The 22087-nt window shown below is 42.3% G+C and overlaps 1 protein-coding gene across 4 annotated transcripts in view; it reads left to right on the forward strand.

Moving 5' to 3' along the window:
- Window positions 1–17445, forward strand: part of TOP1 (DNA topoisomerase I) — a gene marked incomplete at its 3' end in the record, with an annotated part of 84269 nt that extends 66824 nt beyond the window's left edge. For 3 of the 4 annotated variants that reach the window (XM_079718702.1, XM_079718704.1, XM_079718705.1), the window contains 8 exons: window positions 8256–8399; window positions 9341–9526; window positions 10618–10686; window positions 11229–11343; window positions 12628–12755; window positions 15849–15943; window positions 16166–16315; window positions 17343–17445. In XM_079718702.1, coding sequence (XP_079574828.1) covers window positions 8256–8399; window positions 9341–9526; window positions 10618–10686; window positions 11229–11343; window positions 12628–12755; window positions 15849–15943; window positions 16166–16315; window positions 17343–17445 — 990 coding nt within the window. The remainder of the gene's footprint in view (window positions 1–8255; window positions 8400–9340; window positions 9527–10617; window positions 10687–11228; window positions 11344–12627; window positions 12756–15848; window positions 15944–16165; window positions 16316–17342) is intronic. The other variant, XM_079718703.1, reaches the window with a different exon arrangement.
- Window positions 17446–22087: the final 4642 nt, after the last annotated feature.

A 22087-nucleotide genomic window follows, 5' to 3' on the forward strand; every position in this document is an offset into this window, starting at 1 on the left:
GAACCTGCAACCCCCTGCATTGAAAGGCGAAGTCTTAACCAGTGGACCGCCAGGGAAGTCCCTAAAATTTTGTCTATTATCCAAATCCAGTAGGAAGTCACTGGGTTTTAAAGGGGGAATAACGCCAGATTTGTGTTTTAGAAACCTGTGATATAATTGATCATTCTGACTGCTGCTCTGTGGAGACTGGATTGGACACAGACAGGAAGTAGGGAGACCAGTAGGAGGCTGTTGCTGTACTCCAGGCAAGAAACGGCAATGACCTAGACAAGATGATGGCAGTGGGGGTCGAGAGAGGGGAACAGATGCCAGATACATGTGTGCTCTTACAGGCAGGATTAGAGTCGATAGTAGGAGAGTCTCTGAGGGTTGAGAGACTCGTTAGACAAGCTGGTGGAGCTCCTCAAGGGCAGAGAGCCAGCCAATTTTTATTCAGACAATATCCAGGTAACTCCTGTGCACTGTAAGGATTTGTGCAGGTTTCTAAGTGATGGTTATGGTAGTAAACCTAGAAAGCCACCTAGATGTAGGCCCTGCCTAGAACCTTATACCCAGGACAGAGTGGCTCACTCTAGCAACTGGGTTGGGATCCTGAGTCATGAAAAATGGTTAAAGCTTTGGCAAGTGGTACTGTTGAGGGGAAAAATAAATGTGATTTCTTAAGCTTTCTGTCAGTCTTCCTCGGTTATGTCGCACTCAGCAGAACAGATCTTCAGAGGTCGGGGTTTTGACAGCATGTTAAATGGTTTTTTAACTGCACTACCAGCAGGAGAAGCATTCTCTTTTTAGATAAAAATAGAAAGATAAAAGTAACAGGGATTTTATTTTCAATGAAATATTTCAAATATACAAGAATAGATATAATGAACACTCATATACCTACCATCTGGCTGTGTCAAACCTTAACGCCATGTCCTATTTCTTCAATTGCTTCATTTCATAAAAAGTATTCTGATAACCATAGCTGAAGCCCACTAGGTACCATTCATCTCTTTCCCTAGAGAATACTATATTGAATTTAATGTTTTCATTCTTGTGTGTATTTTTGTATTTTTACAGTATATTATGTGTGCATGAACAATATGTAGTATTGTTTTATAAGGTTTGATTTTAAATTAGATAACGTTATTGAGATCGTTCTGCAACTTATTTCACCTAGCTTTGGTGTTGAGATTATCTTGATATACATTTCTAATTTATCCATTTTATTTGCTACATGGTATTCTGTTATATAAAAAATTATCTGTTCTCTTGTCAAGAGACACTTCGGGTTTACAGTCATTAGCTAATATAAATAGTGCTGGCATAAACACATTTTCCTTGTGTATACAGACGAAAATGTCCCTTAAAAATTCTTTATTAGGTATTGCCAAATTGTTCTCTAAAGTACTTGAACCAGTTTACATCACCACCATCCTCCCAACATTGAGCACAAGTTTCTCTTTTTTCCATATGTTTCTAAGATTTTGCTTTTTATATTTGGATCTTTGATCCACTAGAATGTATTTTTGTATATGGTGTGATGTTGAGATCTAATGTATTTTTCCCAAATGCATAACCGGTTGTCCCAGAACAATTTAGTTGTGTTACCCCTCTGTCATATATCACATTTGTACACATATGTCATATTGTTTCTGGGCTCTCTGTCCTGTTTCATTTGTCTGTGTCTTCATCAGTAGCATACTGTCTGAACTACTGTAGCTTTATAAAGTCTTACTATTGAGTCGGACAAGTTTCCTTCGTCTCATTCTTCAAAATTGTCTTGGCTCTCTGCTGTTCCACATTAATTCTGAGATAAATTTGTCAAGTTCTAATGAAGACTATTGAGACTTTTCTTATAAGATTGCATTGCAATTATAGATTAATAGGGAGAAAATATTGAGATTATTTTATTGAATCTTCCAATCCATGAACATGTTATACCTCTCCATTAATTCATGTCTTTGAATATATCCTTCAATATTGTTTCATAATTTTCTCCATAGAGGTATTACATATTTTTTTAAACTTTTCTTAGAGACCTTATAGTTTTTTGTGCTATTGAATAAGTATTTTTCGTTGTTACATTTTTGTTTGTTATTACTGGCGTGGTAATGTTGTTGATTTTTTTAATATTGATTATCTGGCAACATTGCTGAACTCTTATTCTAAAAGTGTCTGTGACTTTTTGGAGTTTCTATATAGTGACACTATTTTTATATTTTTAAAAAAACAGTCATCCATGAAACCATAACTTCTCACTAGTCAGCTATTGTCACAGTCAAATACTTGATTAATTTCTGTACTCAGTACCTTCTCTCTGGGTTTACTTGTTGAAATACATCCTTTACCATTTATTTAGTGAGTTTCCATAGGTGGCAAATTTTTCTTTTGTTTATCTGAAAGTTTCTTTATTTTCATTCTTAACCATCTGTCTTTTCTCCAGTAAAGAATGCATCTTTATTATTGGCGATCTATGGTGTATCTAAGTATACATATATTTTTAAAGATACTCAGACTAGACTTTCAGTTTGAGGACAGAAGCATTTTTATTCTAGAAAACTCTCGGCCATTATTTCTTCCATAGCTTCTAGGCCATTCCTCTCATTTATTTGTCTCTTTAGGTCTGGTCTTCATTTCAGGGGAGTTCTAGAGACTTAACTTCTGTTCACTAATTCTCTTTTTGATTATATCCAATCTAAAGTTTATCCCACCTATAATTTGTTTCAATTATTTTTGTTTTCAGGATTTCTAATTATTTTTATTTCATATTTACCTGATTTCATTTCATTTCATTTAAGACGTGCTTATTTTATCATTCTTTTGTCCTTTTTAGTAGATGTTATATATTTTTTTTCTCTTGAAAGTCTTTGTTCTTCAAAATGTTACCTGGGCTTCCCTGGTGGTGCAGTGGTTGGGAGTCCGCCTGCCGATGCGGGGGACACGGGTTTGTGCCCCGGTCCAGGAGGATCCTGCATGCCACGGAGCGGCTGGGCCCGTGAGCCATGGTCGCTGAGCCTGCGCGTCCGGAGCCTGTGCTTCGCAATGGGAGAGGCCACAGCAGTGAGAGGCCCGCGTACTGCAAAAAAAAAAAAAAAAAAAAAAAAAAAGAAATGTTACCTGAAGTGAATTCATGTACTAATTATTTTGTTGGCAGTTCTTCTAACCCATTTTCCTCATATATTTTGGAATTTGTTTGTAAACCCTTTTGACTGGGAAGTAGTTTTTGTCTGTGTATCATTCCCTTTTCCTCCTCTTTGCTCTCCACTTCTCTGCTCATTCCTCCTGTCTTGGAGCGAGTCTTCTAACCCAGCTCAGCCCACGCTAACACAGCCCCTGGCTTCAGGTTGCCCCTTCTTGCGTGGAGCACTTTCATTGCTACATGTTTGGAGTACAGTGATGATTAAAGCATGAATTCATTGACTGATCTGATGCAAAGGTCTGTGAAGAGTAAGTTTTTGTCATAGAGGGTGAAGGGTGGTAACTGGTGGTTTTACTTCATGGGGGACTTTAGGTCCAGTTTATGGGAGGCTGCCACCATCATGGAGCTCTGCTGTACACCTTTCTGCTCAGCCTCCGGGGATTTCTCCTGAGAGTCTTTGCTTGCTCTTGTATCTACATTTTGCTCATTCACTTCTCGCATGTAATACTGTTACACCTTTTTACTCCACCTCTGCTCCTTCAAAAAATTTAACTCAAGCATGATGTGACTTACAGATTTTTGACAATTTAAAAAATTTGGTTAGTCAAGGGTAAAAAAGAGCACAGCTGAAATGTGTCCCTTTGATGTACCCTGTCCTTGCCCCCTTTCTAGAAACTTGGATTGGTCTGCTTGTGGTCATAGCCAGCGTTACACTACTTCTGGTCTCCTAGGTCATTGAAAGGATCAGGACTTCTGAGAGCCACAGTAACACATGGCTCCAGCTACTGAAAAGATTGTTCTGAGTTCATTCACATCTTTATATACTCATCTTGGTTTGTTCCACTTTTCCACCCAGGATTCCCATTATACAGACATCTTCTTGCAAGTGTTTCCATTCCCTTCCTCTTCCACTCTGTACCTGGTGCCCATAGAATCTGAAATAGCAGGGAAATGACGGTCAGCTTTCTGGAACCTGTGTTTTCAACAAAACTCTCTGATCCCAGATAAACCATGGATCGAGAGGTTGCAAAAGGACTGCTTATAGTAAGTTCTCAACTGCTAAGTCCAACCCCTGCCAAGCATTATCTGGTCTTGTAACCTGGGGAAGTAGGCCGTAGTAAAAGTAAGACTCTTCAAACCAGTCTTAGCTTTATGAACAAAATTTATCATTTTTATTTTAAATGAAGTACAGCACCCTTCAGTATCACTGTTGCTATCACATTGCATTCAATCACACTAAGATATTCTCAGTGCCAAATACCCACTTCTGTTTTTACTCTCTTTAGGACCTAGGGGTTTCAAAGATGTATGTGTCTACAACCTTTTAAATGTAACCATCTGGGGATTACAGGGCTGGATTGAAGGAAAATGTCTTTGTAAAACTTTATAGTTTTGGGAAGCTCTGATTTTTGGTGAGTTTTCTTAGAGAAAATAAGACATGCTTATTTTTTTTTAAATTACATTATGAACCTGACTTCTTAGTATACAGGTTTAAATTTTTAAGTGTAAGAGCTAGAACATTAAAGCTTCTACGTGATAATCATGGTAGAACATCTTCATTACCTTAGAGTAGATTTCTTAGGACACAAAATAAACACTAACAATAAGCAGTTGATACAGTGGACTTTATTAAAAATAAAAACTTATGTTCAACAGAGGACACTGCTAAGGTAATAAATATACAAGTAACAGACTCGGAGAAAACATTTGCAACATGTTTATCTGACAAAAGACTTGTATCTCAAATATACAAAGAATTCCTATCCCTCAATTCCTATCCCTCAATAATAAAAAGACAAAACATCCCCATAAAAAAGAGCAAAAGACAGACGCTTTAGAAGGTAGAGGATTGGCCAGTAAAAAAGCACAAGAAAGAGTACTCAGCATCACCAGTTATCAGTGGAATGCAGATTTAAACCACAATAAGATACTAATTCCAGTTCTAGGTAATTCTGCAAATAAAATGAAAACATATGTCCACAAAAAGACCTATACAACAATGTTCATAATGCTATATTTATGCAAGTCCAAAACTGGAAACATCCCGGGGTCCATCATCAGAATAAACACAGTATAGTATAGTCAAACACATTAGAAATAGTCATGGAATATACCAGCAAGGTAAAAGGAGTGAACTGCTGATAAATACAACAACATGGATGAGTCTTTAAAACACATTGAGCAGCCAGACATGAGAATCTAAACTTTATGATTCCACTTAAATAATATTCTAGATTAGTCAAGGCTAATCTATGATAATAGAAATCAGATTAAAAGGTCAATGGTTGCTTGGTTGGTGATCAACTGGGAAGGGTCATAAGGGAACTTTCTGGAATGACAAAAATATTCTCTGACTCGATGGGGTGTAGGTTACATGGGTTATGGATGGTCAAAATTGATCTAACTGTATACTTAAATCTGCATAACGTAAAATCTTTTTAGAAGATTTACTCAGAGTGAAAGGTTGAATAGGAAGTATTGGAAGGAAATATACTTTTATCTGAAAAGGATTTGAATCTATACAGAACTCTACAAATCAATAATAAGACAAACATATTTAAGAATGGGCATGTATGGAAAGCTGGTTGGATTTTATTTTTAAACATAGTATAAACACGTAGGGCCAGTTTATTGTCTTTGTTTAAATAATGTATGTGTGGGGTTCAGATTGCTGTTCACTCTCTGGATTCTGTTTAGGGAAACTGAAGGGCACAGGGATATGCATACTTCTTAGAGGGCAGCCCTCTCCTTTTAGACCTAGACAATGTGGCTCTTCCCATCACCCCCATCTCTGTGTCCTTATTTGAGAGAATCCTGGATCCTTGTGCCAGGAGCCTAGCCAACCTGTGAAGAAAAGTTGGTCTTGTGGTTATCCCGTGAATGACTTACTTGTTAGGTTTTCTAAACTTTGTTTCAGTGGTATGACTAAGGAATGAGCAAATGTAACCCTACTGGACTTCGAAGACTCAGACTCAGGTTTTGGTAGGCCTGTGTGTATCAGAATGATGGGAGAGAGCCCACTTCTGAGCTGGAGACTGTACTGTTGAAGATGAGCCTTTCGTGTCCCGTCTTTTGTGTATGTGGGTATAAGAATGATTGTCAGGGAGATTCATTACTGACTTGAGATTTATTACTTACATGAGGAAAGTTTCTACCACACCTTTTTCTTATTTGCCCTCTTTTTTTCCTTTTTTAAGATGTGTAATTGCTTTTTTTTTTTTTTTTTTTTTTGGCCGTGTTGGGTCTTTGTTGCTGCCCACGGGCTTTTCTCTAGTTGCAGTGAGCAGGGGCTACTCTTCGTTGCGGTGCGCGGGCTTCTCATTTCAGTGGCTTCTCTTCTTGTGGAGCGTGGGCTCTAGGGCGTGCGGGCTTCAGCAGTTGTGGTGCATGGACTTAGTTGCTCTGCAGCATGTGGCATCTTCCCAGACCAGAGATCAACCCGTGTCCCCTGCATTGGCAGGCGGATTCTTAACCACTGCGCCACCAGGGAAGTCCTATTTGCCCTCTTAAATGTCAGAATGTACTTAGAAAAACCAGAGAGAAGTTTTCAGCTTGCAGTATATAGAACTTGGATATTTCTCCTGTATCACTCAACTACTAAACCACCCACCCACAACAACAGGTAGTTACTGAGCCTCTTGTTTTGTAGCCAAACAAGCATATACAACTAGTCCACACACAGTTGTGGGAGAGTGCTGATGACTCAGCGTAGCTTTCATTTCTGAATGTTAGGAACTAGAAGTAGAAGACGTTTCTTTCTTTCTTCTTCCCTTCCCTTTCTCCCTTTCTTTCTCTCCCTCTCTCTTCCTTGGGTCTTCTTTGCTGTGCGTGGGCTTTCTCTAGTTGCGGCGAGTGGGGGCTACTCTTCGTTGTGGTGCACAGGCTTCTCATTGCGGTGGCTTCTCTTGTTGCAGAGCACGGGCTCTAGGCGCACAGTCTCAGTAGTTGTGGCGCGCAGGCTCAGTAGTTGTGGCTCATGGGCTCTAGAGCACAGGCTCAGTAGTTGTGGCGCACCGGCTTAGTGCTCCATGGCATGTGGGATCTTCCTGGACCAGGGCTTGAACCCATGTCCCCTGCATTGACAGGCGGGTTCTTAACCACCGTGCCACCAGGGAAGCCCCAGAAGACATTTCTTGCTCCATGTGCCCCACACACCTGCGTGCTCAGAAGGCCAGGTACCTTGACCACAGTTCTTATGCCTTAAAGACCACATGTCTATGTCATAGGTAGAAATCACTGCAACTCTCTTTGGTTGTGGGCTGCTGGAACTAAGAGCTGAGATTCTTGAGTTCTCAAATTCTGTCCCTGTGTTCATGTCATATAGTCTGTTTCAGGCCTTGTAATATTCCCTGGCCCTTCTGGATTTCTTGGATTTTCTTTATTTTCCTTCCTTTCCTTTCTCACTTGACATTATTATCAGTCCTTGCTTGTGAATCTTTTTCCATTCAACAAGGTAACAAATCTTCCATCACTGTTGATTAGATTGTCTTTCCACACCCTTTTTAAAACGTTTCATTGGCTTTAGAATCAATTTTTGAACCTGCCACTAAAAGCTCTAATGTTAAAAAAATGTCTTCCCAGTAACACTGTTTCCCTCAATCTCATTAAGAATTCTTTTAAATGCAGAAGTTAGAAAATGGTGAATAATTATAGCTGTTCCTGGAAGTCATTGTGTTCCTTAGTAATTACATGTTGTTATCTTTGGTTCTGCTTCCTTGACAGTTCCATCAAGTTGTGAATGAATTGTCTTGAATTTAATGAAATTCAGTCCTAAGAGAAAACTGTTGTTGGGTCACAGATTCAGCAGCAAAGCTGTGATGCTGATGTGGGAATAGGGATGTTTATACCCTTTGTGTTGACAGAAGTTAATTTTGGGGACATGTCACTGTGGGCTTTTCTTAAGAACATAAACGTTTCATAAAATGAAAGCCAGAGGCTTTCTTAGCAATCAGACAAGAGCCAGTTCTGCTTGTCAGGGAAATGGGACAGCGTGAGTTCTCATCAGGTATATGCCTTGCTTAACTGAAGCTCAAGTTCCTTCTCTTTGGTTCAGAGCTCTGAACTTGGATATTCAGTGTCTGTCTTTACTCCACCGTCCCTAAGCAATCCACCTTTGGCGCTGGGTCTTTTGCAGGGTGAGAAAGACTGGCAGAAATATGAGACTGCTCGGCGGCTGAAGAAGTGTGTGGACAAGATCCGGAACCAGTACCGGGAAGACTGGAAGTCCAAAGAGATGAAAGTCCGGCAGAGAGCTGTAGCTCTGTACTTCATCGACAAGGTGAGAGCATCTTCCCATCACGTCGTCTACCATGTTCATCTTAACGAAGATGTGGGAAGCATTTATTCCTCCAGGCCCTGTGCTATAAGTACTGCTGGAGAGGCAGTGATAGCCCAGACGTCTGTGGCCCTGCTCACCTGATCTCTAGTCCAGTAAGGAAGGTAGAAGTGGAGAGAGAGGTGTTCAGTGTCTGATGCTGTCTAGATACAGTCTGCCTAATAGGAGGATCTTCATGAATCTGAATGTGCCAGAAATACTGACATTTTCACTCTTTCTGACAGTGCACCACCCCCCAAAATTTTATTTTATATCACAACCCAACACATAAATATGTTTGTGTGTAACTGAAACAAATGTTGCACAAAATAATGCTTAGCCTTTCTATGAGCAGTGAATTCTGATGTTTTTTACTCTTTCTTGTTTTTAAAAAGGATGGTTATAATCCTTAAAATTGGTTAAATAATCTGCCAATGTATCACAACTACAGTTTAGAAGTCAGTGCTTTGAAGATCAGTTTCTCAGCACTCTTTTGGAAGAAAAAGATTTCATGTTTTCCCCCGGTTTTGCACTGAGTATATTTATTTTAACACAAGTTCTTAATTGTCTTAAAAATTAAGCAAAATTACGAGACTAGCTTTTTGAGTCTGATTGCCGAGAGTTTTAAATATGTTCTTTCCTCTATCCCCATTTGAAAGGACAAGAGTAAACAGAAGCTTAGATTTCTGGGAAAGTTTAATATCCCTTGACGATCCGCACTTCATTTTATAAGGGAAGAAGCAACAATGCAGATCCGGAATTCCCAGGCCTTGCAAACTGATGCTCTGTCCCCGAAGAGAATTGGGAGGCTTCTGATTTTGGTTTCCTACAGAGCCTATGATGTTGACGTTTCTTCATTCATGCTTATCTTTTTTTTTTTTTTTCCTTCTCTCATCCCTGGGCAGCTTGCTCTGCGAGCAGGCAATGAGAAGGAGGAAGGAGAAACAGCGGACACTGTGGGTTGCTGCTCACTTCGTGTGGAGCACATCAGTCTGCACCCAGAGTTGGATGGTCAGGAATACGTGGTAGAGTTTGACTTCCTGGGAAAGGACTCAATCAGATACTATAACAAAGTCCCCGTTGAGAAACGAGTAAGTTAATGTGGCCTGAGCTCCCTGGCCTGTTTTTTCATTCATTCATTCAACAAGCATTTGTTGAGTGCTTTTTCTGTGCTCTGTGCTTTGCTGAACACTAGAAGAAATGGCTTGAAAGAGAGTGGAGAGGTATTGTTTGGTGTCCTGTGTACCTCCTTTTAGTCCCTGCCCCGCGCCCCTCACCCCATGCTCCTTTACTGGGAATGAGGGGCCATCTCCTGTGGCAGCATTCAACAGAGAATGCTATAGAGAGTTGGCCCTCACAACGAACTGCACATTAGGTTTATCCCATCACACTGTTTTAATGATCTAACCACACTTCAGTATTCCCTGGTCATGTTGCAAATTTGTCATTTTCGTAACATTGCTCAACTTTCCCCCAACTCCTCATTCAGCAAAAACGTAGCCTTTGAGTCCCCGGATCTCTGAGCCCATAGCTGAAGAGGGTGCTGCAGCACCATGGTCCCCCAGAAGTACTGGGCTTGAACTGGAGACCTTACAGAGTGCAGTGCCCCAGTAGTCCAGCCCTTCAGCAGTCTGATGTTTCATCAGTAATTAGGTTTTGCTGGCTGTGGAAATGTTTCAGATTAAACAAAGCTAAAGAGATCTGACAGTTAAATGTAATATTTGAGTTAAGGTTGGATTCCATACTGGGGAGGTAAAGAACATCATTGGGTCAACTGACAAAATTGGAATATGGACAATAGATTGGATAAAAATGTGTCAGTGTAAATTTATAAAGCTGAGACGTACTGTGTATATATAAGGGAATATCTCTATTCTTAGGAAACACACTGAAGTATTCAAGGGTAAAGGGCCATAATTATGTAAGTACCCAGAAATGGTTCTGAACGAATAATTTTGTATATATACACACATAAATGTGGAAAGGAAATGAGTGTACGTGTGCACTGCACAAATAGGAAATGAGGTAAAATATTAATGGTAGGTGAATCTGGGTAAAGGATATGGGTGTTACTTTGTGCTCTGTGGGGTTGGTTGGTTTGTTTGCAAGTTTTAAGTTGCAGTTATTTCCAAAGTAGACGTTTGAAAAATAATAATAATTAGGCTCTGCTTATTTCTTTTAGGTTTTTAAGAACTTACAACTATTTATGGAGAACAAACAGCCTGAGGATGATCTTTTTGATAGACTAAATGTGAGTGGGCAAACTGCACTGGGTTGAAGAGGGGTCCAGCCAGAGCCTCCCAAGCTCCTAAAGGAGAGGTTTGCCTGGGAGTGACTGGGGCTCTCCCCTCGGCCTGTCCTGGGGCACCCTGTATACCCTCCCTTCCTCAGGCACACAGCAAATCCATGGCCGAAGCCCTTGGATGGGGTGGATGAACCCTGCCTGTTATCCTCTGGCTCCTGCAGAGCCTTCCCTTGGCTGGATGCTCAGCCACCTGTGCTAGAGACCCAAGACCTGTCCCTGAAATCTTATTGGGGAAGATCTTAATAGGGAAGGATACAGTTACTTTATTGGCCTGCTTAAGATTGAAGTGTGCTTCTTTGGAAGGTACATGCAACTCTGTATTCTGGAATTATTCTCCCATTTCCTAGCTTCCCACTGGCAGGACAGTAAACTTGGCAAGGTGTAATTGCACTGGCATAAATGTCCTGGAGCTTGCCAGAAGGGCCAGGGTGGTATGTATGGCTTTTACCTAAATCCCAACATCCTCTTCGTTGCTTTGTCTCCTCCAGACCGGTATTCTAAATAAACATCTTCAGGATCTCATGGAGGGCTTGACAGCGAAGGTGTTCCGTACATACAACGCCTCCATCACACTACAGCAGCAGCTAAAGGAACTCACAGCTCGTAAGTACTGCCTGACCAGATAGGGCCCGTGGCCTTACCGATGATGACCACTATCCTTACTCAGCTAAGTCCTAGATCTGTTCTACTTTTCCTCAACATTGTGACTGGAAACTTTTTCCCTCCATACCCTCTAATAGAGGCTAAGGCTTAGATGTATAAACAGATGAGTGCTGTTTCCCCTATTCCTACTCTAGCTTCTAGAATAGTTTTATGAAATGCTGACAGGGGCTTTCTGTCTGCTCTAAAAATGCCTGCATTTTGTGTTTTATATCTATGTTATTTAAAAGCTCATAGAATGAAGATAAAGTGCTATGATATTCTGTTAAATTGGAGAGAGTAAGGTTGTCATGGTTACTAAAACAGCATAGGAGCAAATCCTTTCCCTGAGGTTTCTTTTCTTCCCTCTAAGAGTAGGTAGTATTCGGGACTTCGCTGGTGGTCCAGTGGTTAAGAATCCACCTTCCAATGCAGGGGATGTGGGTTCGATCCCTGGTCGGGGAACTAAGATCCCACATACTGCAGGGCAACTAAGCCCGCGTGCTCTAGAGCCCACGCACCACAACTAGAGAGCCCACATGCTGCAACTACTAAGCCCACGTGCTGCCACAAAAGATCCTGCATGTCACAATGAAGATCCTGCATGCTGCAACTAAGACCCGACACAGCCAAATAAATAGATAACTAAATAAGTATAAAAGAAAAAAAAGAGTAGGTAGTGTCCTCCTAAAAACTAGCTGCAGAAAGTATCACTGAGATCCACAAGCTTTTTTTCCTCTGGAGCCTAGTCACTGCTGAATTTCCACTGTCCTCTAGAAATATGTCAAATGGTATTAGAAAATGGTATTCAAAAAGCCAAAGATGGGTATGTTGAGGGTCAGTATTTTAGGGTGGGGTAAAGAATGCTATATGACACAAGTAAAAACATTTCTTAGATGACACTTTGTATTTTTCTTTCTGAAAGATATAGTGCCTTGTGGTTTTAAAATGTAAAATTTCTGGTCCCTTCATTTTACCCTCCTCTACAGGCTCTCTCTGTCCCAATTCCCATATTTTCTTCAGGCTATTTTGGGTGGTTAGATGGGGGAGGTGGGCACTGAGGCAAGCAGATGATTCTCTTGACTCTCAGATTTTGACCTTGTGCCTTGGGGGAAACTGAATTGATCATCTGAGTGAGATGAGGACCAGTAAAACCTTGATGTGAGGATAAAGCGCTGGGGAAGGGACATTGTGTGTTCTCTCTTCTTATACAGATGGACTCTTATTACCATGTTTCTTTCTTTACAGCTGATGAGAACATCCCAGCAAAGATACTATCTTATAACCGTGCCAACCGAGCCGTTGCAATTCTTTGTAACCATCAGAGGGCACCACCAAAAACTTTTGAGAAGTCCATGATGAACCTGCAGTCTAAGGTATTTTGGATGTGGGTGGTGGGGTAGCAAAATGAAGAGAAGCATGTCTGCTGTGGGCACTGATACTCCACCCTTCTAGGCTGGGATATCAGAAAGGTTCACGCTAAATAAATGGAAATTTGGTAGTAGCTATTGCTGATCAAGATACTGAATATCAGGTACTCGTTGTCCAGCAAGTCTTTATTCTGTGTTGAGAAGGTAAATTTGATGTACCCTCTTTGAAATACTGCTAATTATTGTCCTTATACATGAGGATAATGGATATATAGTCTTCACAATTCCTTTCCACAGCCCAGAAATACAACTATTTCCAAATTAGATTGTTTTAAATTGAAGATGATGAAACAATATTCAATTTCCCCCTAATCCTAGCACAACTACTTTTATTTCTACACATTCTATATGAATCATATTTTTATATAGCTCATCATCAAACATCTGTTGAATACAGGCTGTGTGCCAGAGCTGCTGCCCTAGAGGGAGAGGGTGATGTGCAAACAACTAGATGCTGTTCCTCTTCCACGTGCCTCTCTCCTTCCTCCAGCTCTGCCTGGTACTGAGCTTTTAAGCGGCAAGGCACTTAACATTTGATTATGTGCATTTCTGTGTTACCAATGGCTACATAACTAATCCATTCTAATGTATTAATCCACAATGAGAATTTGTAGATATTTCACTACAGAGCAGACACATGGCTTACAAAGTAAACCAATTATCTTGAAATATGTTTACCAAAAAGTCTGATACAGTAATAATGTCCTTCCTTATTAATTTATTAAGTTAGATCTTAGGTGGGTCTGATAATTACTGTAAATGTCAAGGTAGTCATGAATATAAATGATACTTTGATTTCTGCAGCAATATGAAAATAAATGAACTAGCTATGGGTGATAAAGTCATAGATACTACTGATATTACTGTGTTTAATTGCCCACACTCATAACTGAACAAGAAATGATGAGTTTCAACTAGAGGTTAATTAAACTACAGATTGATTCTTTTCCATCTGCGTTCACAGAATACTGTACTTGGACAACTGGAGTTTAAAAACTACTGCTGTAGAGTGAGGCTGCATACATGTTCTCAGGCCCAGGGTGTTTTCTTTTCCTTCTGTTGAAATTTCTTCCAGATAGATACCCAGGTGTAGTACATATGGGTCAGAAGACACACACAACCTGCAGTTCATGCTACAGATGCCATCTGGCTTTCCTGAAGGGATGCACACATCCACAGTAAATAAATGTGTGTCCATAGACATCTCAAATCCTTGGATCATGTGACTGGCAGGCAAAGAACCTGTACAGACTGCCCATCTTAGCAGCTCTGTTAATGGCAGTCATCTGGTGCCGTTTACTCTCCTCACGCTATCATTCCAAGCCAGAAGTAAAAGCATGACTATTCAGGTGGTATTTACCTAATTCAGGAGACCCCTCCCTGGAGCATGAGGAGGCCTTTTGTTGGTCTCCCTTTGGAACCACTGTTTGGGCACCCAGGCTGCCTGCCAGACGAGCCCTCTAAGCACAGGAACCATCTCCTGTGTGCCCACAAAGCAAACACATGCCCCTGTTTGCCAAGTGAATCAATGGAGTCTTTGATGCTTTGAGAGAATTCGACATAGCCTGCCAATTTAGCATTCACAGAAATGGTTAAAAGATTGTGGTTTGTTGCATTTCTGGCCTAAGAATCTGGCTAGTGGTGTCTGTGATGCTTTTGTGTCAGTTCCTTCAGCTTGACTTTGGACAACATAGATGTTGGAAGTAAGCCATTCATAGTAAAACACATTTAATGATTCTCTCACAATGGTGACCTCTGTTTCCAGTCTTAGGCTGTGCATGTAAATCTAACAGACAATTCCAGGCTGAGAGCAACAGCTCAGTGTGTATGAGTCAGGCATGTATTTACTCAGCAGAGGTTCCCTTGACCTTACAGGTTAGCAAAGGTAGTAACAGGTCAGGGGCTCTCCTGCTCCCAGCAGTGTGAGCCCACTGCTTTGGGGCTCTAACTCCACAGTGTTGCTTAAGTAAGAAGAACTTAGGGCCTCCCTGGTGGCGCAGTGGTTGAGAGTCTGCCTGCCGATGCAGGGGACACGGGTTCGTGCCCCGGTCCAGGAAGATCCCACAGGCCGCTGGGTCCGTGAGCCATGGCCGCTGAGCCTGCGCGTCCGGAGCCTGTGCTCCACAACGGGAGAGGCCACAACAGTGAGATGCAGGCGTACCGCAAAAAAAAAGAAGAATTTAGAACTGGTTCTTTCAAGCAAGGAAGACTGGAACTGCCTTTGTCTCTTCCTTTAAAGACTGGGTCTCCATGAGATTTCATTTGGCAAAAGAGCTCCACAGCTAAAAAGTTTTCAAATCTGCTTTGGGTGATGACCATTTTAATTTCCTTCCCATCTCAGTTTTCTCTCCTTTTAAAAACAGAATGCCAAAGCCAGGCCGTGCCATGTATTGGCTTGGAACAGACTAAGCTGAGCTGTTTGGCTTCCTGGGTACCTTTTAATTGCCATTTTCTGGTCCCTTGGATATTCTCTTCAGTGCATCCTTCTTTCTTGAGAAGTTGGCAGCTCCTTCCCAGAGTGCTGGTAGAATCTGAGGAATGAGCTGCGCTCAGAAGATGCAAGGACCCTATCTCAAGCTTCTTAAAGAGTATCTCCTGCAGTAGTATTTTTAGAATGGAAGCGACAGCCTGGCACAAGAGCCATTTGATAAACAGCTCTCACCTGTAGCCCTGCTCTCCCAGTATCTAAAACCAAAGTGTTCTCTGACTGAAAGATTAGCACCCACATTCCCAGTCCCAGTGGGTTCTTTTCCCTGAGCTTCTGGATTAATGGGGGCCCTGGGTCACTGCCTATAAAACCCTCATTTCTTCAAGGGTGACTGAAGAACGTAAATGGCCAAGCAGCATTTGAATTCAGCACCCGCTGCACATCTACTCTGTGCCTTCATGAAGCCACCCCTAGTTGTTTTGACCTGGCACACCACCAAGACAGCCTGTCTGGTGTAGACAACTTCTAGGTTTCATCTTCTCTTGAGGAGCCCTCCTTTGTGTTCTCTGGGCTTACTTTATTCCTAAATCTTACTCTTCTTCCCCACCCAGATTGATGCCAAGAAGGAACAGCTAGCAGATGCCCGGAGAGACCTGAAAAGTGCTAAGGCTGATGCCAAGGTCCTTAAGGATGCAAAAACCAAGAAGTACGTGCCTGGTGTGTTACAAAGCTGGGGGTTGGTTGTGAGAGAAAAAGGGGCGGAGCATCAGCCAGAGGCCCTAGCCTTTCTAGGGTTTCTGAGTGATGTCTTATAGAAATCTCTGTACCTGGGGCTTTTCTGCTTTTACTGCCCCTGGATGGCACCATGGGGTTACAGTGCTCTTGTCCAGAGGCCAGGCCTGGCTCTTGATGACTTCCTTTCTTCCAGGGTGGTAGAGTCAAAGAAGAAGGCTGTGCAGAGACTGGAGGAGCAGTTGATGAAGCTTGAAGTACAAGCCACAGACCGAGAGGAGAATAAACAAATTGCTTTGGGAACCTCCAAACTCAATTATCTGGACCCAAGGATCTCCGTGGCTTGGTAAGCACTGCACCCTTGAACTCCACCTGCTGGCTTGAGAACGGTGATGGGGGTTCCAAGAGCATTGTCAGCTCTCACATGCAGTCCCTACGCCGCACACTTAGAGTCCTCTGGGAAACTTCTGTCTTCTGCTGTGCCCACCACAAATGCACTGGAACATCCTGGACGGCCCTAAATGGTCAACACTGTTACACCATCTTGGAGTGTGTTTATGTCTGTTAATGCAGGTATGGTCCCTACCCCTAATGGAACTTTAGGACAAGAATGGAGACTCTTAGTCCTTCTTGAAGGAAAAATACAAAAGAGCCCACCCATCTACCTACACCTTAACTTTTCAATAAAAAAATTTTTTTTTTTTTTTTACAAGTGAAGGAAGTAAGGTATGGACAAGGAGGAAAAAAAAATGCGAATACAGATCTGAGAAACCTATGCAAAGAGTTTGCACTACTGTTTGCTTGTTTCCCTGGACCACTCCCCCACCCCAGCCCCAACATCCAAAATAAATGGCTTTTTTGGAAGATGCTTATTAGTTAACTTGAGTTATTAGCTTCTGGGCCTAGGAGGAGCAGTCATCTCCTGTGGCCCTTGGGCCAGGGGTTCCAGCGAGCTCTTGTACCCTTTCTACTCTTTTTGCCCTGTTTGGTGCTGGAGGTTTGGTTAGCTTGACAGGCAATAGACTGCAGTGGTTAAGAGCATGGACTCTGGAGCCAGATGGCTTGGGTTCACTTTTCAGCTCCATGCTAACTAGCTGCATGAGAATGAAAGCAAATTACCTAACTTCTCTGCCTTAGTTTTTCGTCTGTACCTTTTTCATTTGTACATCTATAATAGCATCTACTTTAGAAGTCTTTGTCAAGATTAAATGAGTTGAGCACATGAAGCTCTAAGAAAACATGTCTGGTACCTTATTAACTCTCATTCTCACCAGACGGATGTGAAGGAGAAGGCACATCCAAGCCTCAGCCTTGGGTCTGGCCCATTGTTCCCTGAGACACACTAATCCCCGTTCTTTCTCCCTTGTCTGCAGGTGCAAGAAGTGGGGGGTCCCAATTGAGAAAATTTACAACAAAACCCAGCGGGAGAAGTTTGCCTGGGCCATCGACATGGCTGACGAGGACTACGAGTTCTAGCCAGTCTTGACGGGCAGGGTTCTGTGAAAAGGAACAGTGTGGTTTGGGGCAGATGGATAAACTGTGAGCCTCGACTGCCCTCGCACCTGAGGGAAAGAGGCAGCAAGTCTTAACAAAGCAACATCTTTGAGAAAAGATAAACCTGGAAATATTATAAGGGAGAGCTGAGCCAGTTGTCCTATGGACAACTTATTTAAAAATATTTCAGATATCAAAATTCTAGCTGTATGATTTGTTTTGAATTTTGTTTTTATTTTCAAGGGGTCAAGTGGATGGGAATTTGTCAGAGTTGCCAGGCAAATTCACTGTTTCACTGAAACATTTGGATTCTCTTAGCTACTGTATATGAAGTCCGATTATATTGGTGCGTTTTTACAGTTAGGGTTTTGCAATAACTTCTATATTTTAATAGAAATGAGTTCCTAAACTCCCCTCTCCCCCATTTCAGGAATTTAAAATTAAGTAGAACAAAAACCCAGCGCACCTGTTAGAGCTGTCACTATCTATTGTCATGGGAATCAGTTTTCATTAAACTTGAAGCAGTCGTGACATCGGCAGTGTTTTGGTTCAGACACCTGTTCACAGAAAAGCATGATGGGAAAATATTTCCTGACTTGAGTGTTCCTTTTTAAATGTGAATTTTTATTTCTTTTTAATTATTTTAAAATATTTAAACCTTTTTCTTGATCTTAAAGATCGTGTAGATTGGGGCTGGGGAGGGATGAGAGGGGCTGAGCGAGTCTAAGGATAATGAAATAATCAGTGACTGAAACCATTTTCCCATCATCCTTTGTTCTGAACATTCTCTGTGCCCTTTCAGATACCCATCGTTTTCATTTTAAACCCCAGTCTTTCACTTGAAAGATTTTATTGTATAAAAAGTTCCACAGGTAAAAAATTTAGAGGAAAATGAGTATTTGGTCCAAAAAAGGAAAAATAATCAAGATTTTAGGGCTTTTATTTTTTCTTTTGTAATTGTGTAAAAAATGGAAAAAAAAACACATAAAAAGCAGAATTTTAATGTGAAGACATTTTTTGCTATAATCATTAGTTTTAGAGGCATTGTTAGTTTAGCGTGTGTGCAGAGTCCATTTCCCACATCTTTCCTCAAGTATCTTCTATTTTTATCATGAATTCCCTTTTAATCAACTGTAGGTTATTTAAAATAAATTCCTACAACTTAACGGAAACTTGGTGTCTGCCTCTTTGTTACCCAGGGCCCCAGGCCAGAGTGGAGCTCTGGGGCTGGGACTTGGAGTGGGATGTGGTCTGCCTGCTCCGGTGGTGCCTTCCTCCCCAGGAGCTGGGGCTGGGCCAGGCCTGGAAGGGGCTGCATCTGTCCTGCTGCCATGGGTGTGGGTCAAAGAGGAGGGAGCCAGAGTCCACATCCTTAGAAAAAGGCAGGCCCAGGAAGTGAGGGCGAGCACAGAAAATCTACAAGAACAGGTGGGGTGCGAGAACTATATTTGGAGCATAGGGTAGGTTTATTGAGCAAGATGGAGCAAGTGTATTCAGGAGGCAGATTTTGGAACACTTTCCATGTGTGCTGGCAAGAAGCAGTAGGAGCTTCTTTGGGTTTGCTTATGTGGCTAAGGTTACTGTTAGGATGGCAGGAATGAAGGGTACGAAGCCAGTCAGAACACTGGATCCCAGAAGCTCTCTCCCAGATGGAATGCAGACTTCTCCTGTTGTTGACTGCGTGGTCTGTGACCCCTTCTCTGTGCTCTAGTACCTGAGCTGGCCAGGGTCCCTACAATAATTGTTTTTCCATTCATCCTAGGTTACAGCTAAGTCTGGAATTAGGTTGAAAGGTGAGGTCTCCTGGTCAAATGGAGCGGGGGGGCAGGAAGGCTAAAGTAGTCAGGACGGGTCCCTTAGCTAGCCAGCAGGCACAGGTATACTCTGGGAGGAGAGCCATCTCCCTGACGGTTTCTGAACTTCCTGGGGCTGGGCCCACTGCAGAGAATCCTGAGGGGTCCTTGGCAGCCTGTATGTCACTGGCCAGTGAGGGCAGCATTCACCCCAGGAAATAAAGGAGGTTATGTAGCCACCACTGCTTTGGAGCAAGAGATTGCAGCCAGGCATTTTTGAATTCTATGGTTCTGGGGTAGCTAGACCACTGAACGTAAGGAATAGTAACAAGAGAGGCTCGTCCAGTGCCTTATCAATACACTTCAGCAGGACCTGCCACAACCAGAGGACAAACCTTGGACCACAACTAGAAACCGGGGACAGGCGGCCTTACAGGCAGATTTTACTGATGAGCACAAACTTGTGCCCACCTTTCCTGGCAAGGACCTTCCTTCTGCTGAGGGCAGGTGCAGGGCAACTAGATACCGGTCAAGAATGGTTGTGAAGGACATCCTGAGTGGTGGCAACAAGGCTGGGAGAGCAAGCCAGAGAATGGAAAGCTGACCTGGCCACTGCGATGAGGGAAGAGTCTAGACAGGTAGGTGAGGGCCAGGTATGAAGGGCCCCAAAGGATGCTTGAACACGGAGTCAGGAGACCCACCCCTTCCTATTCATCTGGCAGGTAGGTTCCCTCCTCCCACTTCCAGCCTCATCTGGGAGCAGAGGCCAGATGTGCAGGGTCTGACCCACTCCCTCCTGTCAGGCTCCTCCATGATGCTGGAGTCCCGCTGTGGGCAAAGGGAGACCGCTTCCACACGCTACCCCAGCCAGACATCCGGGTGCTTGCTTGCCTCCGCCCTCACACGCCACGCCACGTCTCGTCAGCCCGTCCGCTCTCCCTGTCGAGTCTACCTCAGGGCTCTCCCACATTTAAAATTAAAAAAAAAAAAAAAAAAAACGAGAAAAGAAACCACAACTCCCAACCCCTTCCAGCCACCACCCCCTCCCTCTCTCTGTTTCACAAGCCCCTGGAATGAGTCATCTCTACCACCCGGTCACTCCCCCACCCACTGCAACTAGCTTCTGCCCCATCTTGCCTCCAGTTCCCCCTCCACTCGGACCACAATCACCCATGAATGAGCGACCAAACCACTACATGGGCTCGGCTTCTGCATCTTATTTAAACTCACTGTGGCACTGGACACTTGACCACTTTTTTTTAATTACTATTGATACCTTACATATCGTAAGTCCACCCATTCCAACTGTACAATGATTTTTAGTAACCTGAGTGGTGTAGCCATCACCATAAATCAGTTTTAGAACTTCTTCCCCCCAGTAAGATCCCTCATGCCCACGTACAGTTAATCCCCATTCCCACCTCCAGCCTCCACTAATCTACTTTATAGATCTGTCTTTCCTGGACATCTCACATAAATGGGATCATACAACAGGTGACCACTCCCTTAAAGCTCTTCTCCCGGGTTTCCATGGTGCCATCCTCTCCTGATTTTACCCCTCCCTCTCAGGCTGTTGCTTCTGTTTCCTCCTGTATCAGGTCCTTAACTGCTGTGGTTCTCTTCTCAGCCTAGCTGATTTCATTCACACTTGAACATGATGACCTCCACATCTGTACCTCCAGCCTAGACCCCCTTCCTGAGCTCCAGACACATACTGCACTGCCAACTACGTCTCAGTGGGGATGTCCGTGTTCAATCTCAAGTCTGTAGAACCGAGCTCAGTACCTACCACTCCAAGCCCACTGTGCTTGGTTTCACATCTCAGGGAAAGGCACCACCAGCCACTCTGTCCCCCAACTGGAACCTAGGGCAGGCGTCATCCTTCACATCTTTCTCTCACTTCCACAACCAGTAAATCACCAACTCTGATATCACCTCCTAAATACCACATACACCAAATATAGGTATTTCCTCCACAGAAAACTTTAAAAAAAATTTTTTTTCTTCTGAGAAAAGAGTTTACTTATATTTCAGTCCTTACAAAATCCCTCATATATTGCGTTATTCTCTCAACTGTTTCGAACCAAAAAGCACTTTTTGGAGAAAACACATTATCCTGAAATGACCTCAGTCAAGCTAGTTTTGGATGATTATAAGTAGTCCCTTGACAAAACCAGTAAACAAGGAGGCAAAGAAATTTACCACAGACTCGGTAATTATTTCTCACAATCCCAAGTATTACATGTAAACAGGCCTCTTCAAGATCACTTTAAATAGCAAAACGGTGTTGATTTTTTCAGGTTTGAAAATGGTACTGCAGTTATGTATGTATGTTTTTAAAGAGTCTTTTAGAAAAACACTGAAACATTTATAGATAACATTATAGAGCTAAGATTTGTGTCAAAATTATATGGAAGGGGTTAGTGGGTAGAGTCTGGCACACAACAACCAGTTCATAATTAAAGCTGGCTGATGCTATCCTGTCTCCATTTCACTATGCTATCCTGTCTCCATTTATATACATTTGAAATTTTCTGTAACATTTTTAAAGCAATACAGTTTAAGTGGTGATTATGTAGATCATTAATATATATCTATGGGAGAAATGAAAAGAAACCTGTTTTAATGTTATACAGAAAGGTAATTATGCTTAGGTTAAAATTTCTAGTGATAGTATCACATACTGATTCAAAAAGTATTTTCTCTGCAACAACACAGATGAATCTCAAAAACATTATGCTGAACATAGACCCAAGGGTACATACTCTATGATTCCATTCACATGAAATTTTAGAACTCACATAACTAATCTGTAGTGACAGAAAGTTGAC

This window comes from Hyperoodon ampullatus (assembly GCF_949752795.1).
Source record: "Hyperoodon ampullatus genome assembly, chromosome: 14".
Taxonomy (NCBI): domain Eukaryota; kingdom Metazoa; phylum Chordata; class Mammalia; order Artiodactyla; family Ziphiidae; genus Hyperoodon; species Hyperoodon ampullatus.